At 43.3% G+C, this 7,889-nt stretch overlaps 1 protein-coding gene and 1 long non-coding RNA gene across 2 annotated transcripts in view; one reads left to right on the top strand and one right to left on the bottom strand.

The window, feature by feature from the left end:
• LOC109517979 (uncharacterized) overlaps positions 1-7,889 on the bottom strand; it is an 8,494-nt gene continuing 605 nt past the window's right edge. Inside the window, exons 2-4 of the long non-coding RNA XR_002168640.1 lie at positions 4,878-4,932; positions 1,363-1,607; positions 1-100 (exon numbers count right to left, since the gene is read on the bottom strand). This is a non-coding gene — a long non-coding RNA (uncharacterized LOC109517979). The remainder of the gene's footprint in view (positions 101-1,362; positions 1,608-4,877; positions 4,933-7,889) is intronic.
• The window catches only part of dlg4a (discs, large homolog 4a (Drosophila)), a 17,109-nt gene continuing 10,490 nt past the window's right edge, over positions 1,271-7,889 (top strand). Inside the window, exons 1-2 of the mRNA XM_019873545.1 lie at positions 1,271-1,348; positions 7,311-7,364. Coding sequence (XP_019729104.1) covers positions 1,301-1,348; positions 7,311-7,364 — 102 coding nt within the window. The 5' untranslated portion in view covers positions 1,271-1,300. The remainder of the gene's footprint in view (positions 1,349-7,310; positions 7,365-7,889) is intronic.

Here is a 7,889-nt window from a genome sequence, read left to right as displayed (position 1 = left end):
ATGCAAATGTTACTCACTTCCCAGATGTCCCTCAGGTGCGATGCGGTCTTGCACGACATCTTGGCGGTCCAGATGATGGATTCCTTACTGTATGTGTTGGCTAGAATGCCCATAGAAAAAAAAAAGTAAAACATTTGCACATAGTTGATCCTTGTGCATATCCAGTGCAACAGTCGACAGAGTCCGAATTACAGTAAGTGTAGTGCATAAACCAGCTTTTAAAGTTAGATGCAAACTGATGAAATAAACCTTCGACGCCTGCTTTGACAAGTTGCCAACTTTTAAAGTGGATTTGTGGCTTGAATTCCTGTTGAGAAGTATTAAACTTGATGGACTGATTTGCACCTCACAATGCAGAGGTTAAGGGTACTGCGTACAATTTTTTTATGTGCTGTATATTTTTTTCCTCATATATGAACCAAAAAGGAAAGAATTTCTTACCTAACGTCGCGTTTAAATGACAAGACCACTGAAGCCATTCGAACCGAAATTCAAACACGCAAACCAGGGGCGACGTCATCCGGTGGCTCTTTTTAATTGGCTGATGCTAAATGATGGCTGCGATACAATAAGTGGACTACAACTCCCAGCTAACATTTCGCGCTTCTCTCTCCGTGTAACCGTACTACTGAATTAAATACATTTAAAATAAACCCCAAAGGCTCATGTATTAAAATAATTGCCAAACACGCTAACGGGACACATTCGCTATAATTATAGTTAGTTTTGGAAACGTGAAATGTACTTAAAACACTTTTTTTAATATCGTGTTTTCAATTTTAGTTAAGGTGATTTCTTCAGCTTCCGCAAATTAAAATAACCTTGCGGTTCAGAGCCCTATTTTACTGAAAATGTTGGTCGAATTCCATTTTGTAAAATTAGTCCACAAACTATAAAGGTTCCGGTTTTCAGCCTACCAATAACTAATTCGTGGCAATCAGTTCAAGGGCTTGATTGAAACACAGCGTGTTATGATAAATGAATGTGCACATATAGTCGGAAATGCGCTTAGATTGAAGTGGGCGTGGTCCAAACTAGTCACTAGGGAGCAATATAATATTTCATGGATTTTAATTATAGCCTTCATCAATATTTATAGTAGCTGATCTCGGTTCTTCTATCACCTCTGGTGACCTGCTTTCTAACATTTTCTGCCGAGAGCTCACTGCGACATGAAGCTGTCAGCATCCGCTCTGATAAATTAAAACATAAAATAAGCCTTTGTTCTACCCTCCCTTGAGCCCACCCGCATGTCCAGCACAATTACCCTCTCCCTTTTGTTGTTTTGCAGCCTGTATTGATGTCTACAGGACACACTCCAATGTACACTTCTGCTGTTTCCACACTGGTAAGAGCACTAACCTGCGCCTGTAGGGAAAGCCCGAATGTTGTCATGCTCTGTCATCACTGTCCAGACTTGCATGTGTGCTCGTTTCCTGTCATTTTCTTCAATCTGGTTTTGGCCCAGGTCTCTTACAGATTAATATGACATAATGATCCACCATTCCAAGATATTCATCTGTAAGCAAGGATGAGGTCATCTTTTTGATGGTTGTGTGATGTCACGGTGTCCTAATTCAGTGTCTCGGTGCATGTGAATATCTTCTCTGCAGTGGAAATAAATGTGTGTGTGTGTGATACAATGTGGATGACACGATTGTTACAATAACGCGCACGCATACTCTGCTGCCTTCAAATTTTCTCCTTGTAATTTAGCACATACAGAGACATCCTAAAACATGTGGATGGGCACGTCAGTGGTAAAAGCAACGACGGAATAAATCCCCGCGGGGTCAACCTTCCAAACGTCCGTGGCCCGCGGTTGAAAGAAAAAACATCAATAATCCTGATTGCAGATCACTCATTAGCCTATAGGTGTCAGTGTTTGACCGTACTACGTGGCGTTCCTGACCTCGAACAAATCATTATTACTATTTCTGAATAAACTTGTCATAATCAGTCAGGTGGCGTTGATCTCATGCCCCGTGAATTGCTCACGTCACTTTTTGAAAACCAAAAAGTCAGCTGCCGGGAGCCCGCAACACACAACGGCGAGCACGACACATATCAAATGATTATTTTGAATCTCCCACAGGCTTGTCCTTCTATTTTTCTCACAATGGTTTGGCGGAGAAGGCGCTGCCTCTGTGATGCATTGCAGTATGTGCGTGGGCACCGTCGCAGCCGGTGTAGTACTCGCGTGGTCGTGTTCGTGTGTAGGCGGTGTCGTCAGTCTGTCGCTTTTATTGCATTAATGGCGCAGGGCTCGCCACCAGCACTCCAGGCCTCACTGATTTACAGGTAGGAGGCTCTCAGCGAACACGGCAATACTTGGGCAAAGTAGGTAAAGAGGAGAATTCTGGGTGATAAACAGGATCCAGCAAACATCTGCTTTCGCTTCGGGAACAATCAATGCTCATTATGGGACCGCATGAAACAATCACGAGCCAATGCAGATATGGGCGCCGCCATTTTCCACTTCTGCTGACTGTCAATCACAAATCCAGCACTGTCGCTATTAAGTTCGTGATTGGATGAGCGCGTCGGGTGCGTCCGCTGCACAGGTTGGATTTTTTTTTGGGGGGGGGGGGCAAATTTACATTCATTGTTTCAATTAGCAAAGCAACAACACAAAAAATATCACACATAGTGCAGAAGGTATTTTGCCATTCCAAAAAACAAAACAAAAAATCTGGCTTTTTTTTTTTTGACATTAACAGAATAAGTGAGATTTTTTTCCCCCGAAAATAATAATATTAAGTCCCCAAAATAGGTTAATTTGCAAATATGTGGGGGTCCAAAGTACAAATACCTTTCTGACAGCGCTAGTCAAAACATTTTCAAACAATGTGTACACAGATCTTGTATCCGATTAGACTGTGAAGGTAAACCTTAACGATAGTACACACAACATGCCATGAGTCCCACACCTACAAAGCTGGAGAGAACCAACTGGCAGCTCTTTTTATCATTCCACTTTGTCTTTTCTCATCTAAAAAGGATGCACATCACTGTAGCGCAAAAAAAAAAAAAGAAAAAAAAAAACAACTTGTTTTTCACGCAAATCATCCTCAAAGACTGTCACCCCCTTGCTGATGTGTCTGACATCCATCTTTAATTGCAGGCTTCTATAGCATTCCCCCAAGAGATCTCGATTATACCATCCCCTCTCTGCTCTGCACTTTTGTCATCCTGTATCTGCTGTCTATCTTCATTTTCCTCGCCCTCCTTACTTTTCTTTAATAAATGTTTGAAGATGTCCCTGCAGCTTCAGTGTAATTACTGTGCGCCAGCAGTCCAGGTCCGCTGGGAAGGGAAGGGCATAACTATGCATGAAAGAGGAGGGGGGGAGATGAGAGCTGCGCGCACACTGTATGAATGACAGACGACAGCTAGAGAGAGCCCACACTTAGAAAGGTGACATAATTGGAAAGGTAAGGTGGAGGCGTTTTCGCTAACAAAATGAGAACATCAAGTTGACAGCTTGTCCTTCCGCATGGCCTTACATCAGTCTGATCAATGGGTACCGTACGTCCCCTGCGCGGATGCATGGGCAATTGGCGGCGACGCGGCCCGCGACCACATTGAGTAGCCCCGTGATTAATTAAAAATAAATAAATAAATAAAATTCCCGTGGAGTTTCCGCGATTATAGCTGACTCGCTATCTATCCGACTTCTAAACCTGCTTGTGATGTGAGGCCGGTTTGAGCTGCTCGTCCTTCAAAGTTCCACCACAGCATAATTCCCCTCTCGCATCACCAGCGCGGCCATTATATTGAAAGACAGCCGAGTAATTGCCAACAAAATTCCCCGCTCGCTCCTCTTTGCCTCAGCGCCACGGGAGGGGAGGAGTAAAGTACAGTATAGCAGCAGAAAACATGAACTGCATTTTTCAACCGAGCGCAGACCGGCAGCCGAGCGACGTCGCTATCGCTGCCCGCTGATATGGATGATGGAGGACGTCAGGGATTAGTAATGGGTTGTTTTTTTTTTTTTTTTTGGAATGGGTGACTTCTTAAGACAGGACGACAAGGACTCGGATAATAGCCGTGAGTCATATCAGGGATGAGGAATTTGCAAAGCTCAAGCTGTTGTTTTCAGGGATGCAGATGAGGTCTATACCGTTCTGAGACAGCAAGGAGGAGGAGGACACTAATTGGGTCATGCACGTTCTGCCCAAAGCTCAGTACAATCAACCAGAGTGGTCCGTCTATGCCGTGGACAAGCAGGTGTTAAGTGGGAATACCGCGGATGATTCCGTTTCATCAAAGGGACGTGGAAGCTACGTGGACTTTTGAACCAATGTTATGAAATCGCTTTGCATGAACGCAGTGTTTTGGGCAGCAAGCGCTTCTAGCGTGCAACCGGAACTCTTCCCGACACACATTACTGAGTGTGTGTGTCTTTTTTGGAGATGTGTGTAGGGTTTACGCTCTAACTAAACCATCATTTAGACCTCTGCACTGAGGTAAAAATGTTTATTTCCGCGGGGCGTGCGAAAAACATGGGCTGCCAGCTCCTCAACAATGTACGGAACCCCAAGAAACGACCACGTCATACAAGGGTAGGTTTGCGTTTCCTGTTGCGGTCGTATTATTTGTCCATTGATGGTAGTGAGAGTGGTGGATTGGATTGTACATTTTTCAGGCTCATAAATTTGTACTCATATACAGTATCGTACAAAAAAATAGCCCCATACTTCTTCGTATCGTGGTTGAGGGCATTCACACAGTTGACCCAGTGACAGAAGGTGCCAGATGTCGATAGGAGTGCAAAATTTTATTTTTGCATTTTCAGTGTAACCTCAAATAATATTGTATATTGATAATATCACCTAATTTAAAAAATATATGCATATACGTGTTCATTTAATTACCTCATATTTACCCAAGTAAGGTAATTGTCAACGGATTCTTGTTTGGAATTCCAACCTGGCAAACAAAGCAAACACAAATATATCAACAACATATTCGACAAACTGTACGATGATATAATAACATAAGAAAATAATATATTACAATATAACTTATTTTTGGAACAGGCCCTCGGGCTCCTCAGGTGGTCTTTGGTGGCTTACTTGGCACCATGTTGGCGACCCCCAGTGTTAAATCATATTTACTGCACGTTTGTGACTCAACTTCTATTGATGTGAAACATTCGGCTCTGTGTTCGTCATATTCCCGCAAACGTGGAGGTGGTGGCCATCTGCGTACACATTAATGCACAATGCCACCTTTTCTAACACCCCACGCGCAGGACTTAATAGTGAGCCAACAAACAGGAAATCTACTTAATGCGACATCCAAATTAACTTCTGTGCCGCCGTGACCTCAACCAGTACTAAAATCAGCACCCTTCGCTTTATCATATTGCCAACATTAATAAAACGTCTCACCAAATACACAGCTTCTCATTATGCCATCGTAATGCACGACTCACTCTACGGTACGATCATCTAACTTGTTCTGGCTCGAAAGGAAAAACATTGTTTCTTACTGTACTACGTACAAACATTTGGTGCTTCCCACGATGCTTGTATTGCTTAATTGTTGCAGTAATTTATTGGGTATTTGAAAGGAAAACATTAAAGTTGTCGACTGTTTAATGGGCCTTCCAACTGCGGGGTGTGCAACCTCTCTGATGCATCATTTGCATTTTACAAATTGAGGCGGGGAAGGTTCAACACCCGTTAGGTGATTGATTGATGTTAAATGTTTTTATATTTTAGACCAAAAAAAACCCCCCGAAGAGGTTATTTAAATATGCTGCTTCACTCTGATGAGGATAATCAGACAAAGCAACCAAATACAGATGCCAATCCGAAAATTCCCAACGTTCCGCACGGTCAAAATTTGTGCAGGACAGCTGGCTCTACATTATCTTTCCTCTCTGCTAGCTATATTCATTATTTCTGTCTGGGGAATAGATGAGGATGAATTTGACGTCACGTTCAACGGCACGGCCCGCTGGCCACAGCTACACATTGATGCATTGCACAGGCACGGTTTTAATGGTAGAGTGAGCATTATGAGGAGGCGGCAGGAGACTTGTATTTATCGTTTCGAGGCTGCTAGATTAGAACCGTTATCATTAACGCGAGGGAAACGGCAACGATTTCCGATTGCGTTTCATCGGCTTTTTACGGCTGTTCCTCCCAACATGTAAATGCTGCAAATACGCGGCGGTGAAAAATCACCTTAATTAGAACTCGCGCTCGGCCCCAGCGTGCTGATTGTACAAATAGTTAAGCTCTTTCACGTGAACATTTTACAGCATCACGATCAATCAATGGCAGATATGGTGCAGGGAACATGCAAAGCCTTCACAAAATCCAAATGAATGTCTATGAGAAAGGCCGAAGGGGCCTGCTAAGAAATTAACGTGCGATTGGATGTATTTGTAAGGGCAGTCGGATCGGAATTCAACTTGTCACAGTCCGTTACTGCAGTACGGTATCGCACCACACGGTGGCGCCTCGTTCACTTACTTTAGTCAACTTTAGTGTGTGAGTTCGTCACCTTTTCCGTACATTCGTACTTTTTTTTTTTCTTTTTCTTTTTTTGGTCATGGAATCGGCTCTTAAATCGCGCATGTTAAATCGGAGTGACTGTTATTTCATTCCGAATAAACGAGTTTTTGCTCCTTCGACTGTCCAACAACATTATGTCCAGGGCTGGTTACCTCCTCAGCTCACACCACCACGTTACAAACTCAACTTACAGCACTTGTATAAAAATAGGACCATGTCGTTATTTTCTGAAACAATTCTAATATGCCTCGAAGTGCAGGATAATGTAGTGAGTGACTTGCGTCACAATCTTGTGCAGAGCCGTGTCCGATCAATGGTGCTAAACAGTGAGTGGTTTCTATCCTTAACATATCAAAGTGTGAAATAAGGAACTCAAGGAAAGTGATTAAAAGCAATTCGTCCACACATTCAGTCTGTTTAGCGTAGTTGGCCCCTTACAGCATTGATAACACATGCGGAACAGTCCTTTAAAACAGCCATACCAAAATAAGGCAACGGCTTCCAGTTGAGGTAATAGTGGCTGGCGTGAATTATTTATCTGACCCTCATGAAAACATAATAGCAACCGGCATGAGCTCTTGACTCATTATCCCGTATCCTTGAACGTAACAACCACGGCAAAGTGGGAAAAGCCGTACGCCGAGAGCCAAAATGGCCATTTGTCATTGCTGCGACGGGAAGGTTTCACGGTTATTCTGACGAGAGCTGCCATGTCTTTGACTCTCTGGCATGATTCTATTATATAATGCACATGTCTTCTCTCCTTCTCTCTCGCTCCAGGGAAATAGTCCTCCTGTGGTGGTGAACACGGACACACTCGATGGATCCCCATATGTAAGGACCGACGTCTAATCTCGAACGCGACTTGACAAAAATGACGTTCAAATTCCTTTGCGTGGGTCTTGACCAATGGTCGCCACATTGACGATTAATTCGGTAAAATGATAACAGTGCTGGGCGGCTTCGCTTCAGGTCCTGATATCATTGCCAATGTGATTGATTGTATGTTTTGTGCCCTGCGACTGACATGGGCCACCGGCCACGTGTTTTTCGCCGATGGTTGGATGTAATGAAAAGCATTTTGAGGATCAACAAAGTGAGGCATCAACTGTTTGTTTGTTACAGTTCGAATGCTGGTTAAAAAAAAAAAAAAAGTTGTTTCTAGGTCAGACATCAGTTCCTTCAATTTTGTTTTCCACAGGGGACGCCTTTAATTGCCAAGGTACTACTGATGAGTTTTTATGCTCTTCAGCCAGAAGGTAAATTAGAGCAAAAGAACAATGTGGCTATTCATCAATCGGGTACCTTACTGGCATAATCATAATAATGCTTCCAAAAAAAGGGGCGGGGGGGGGGGGG

Source organism: Hippocampus comes, unplaced genomic scaffold, assembly GCF_001891065.2.
Source record: "Hippocampus comes isolate QL1 unplaced genomic scaffold, H_comes_QL1_v1.1 scaffold59, whole genome shotgun sequence".
NCBI lineage: Eukaryota > Metazoa > Chordata > Actinopteri > Syngnathiformes > Syngnathidae > Hippocampus > Hippocampus comes.
The sequence above is the reverse complement of the archived record's forward strand: the minus strand, read 5'-3'. Positions and strand labels throughout refer to the sequence as shown.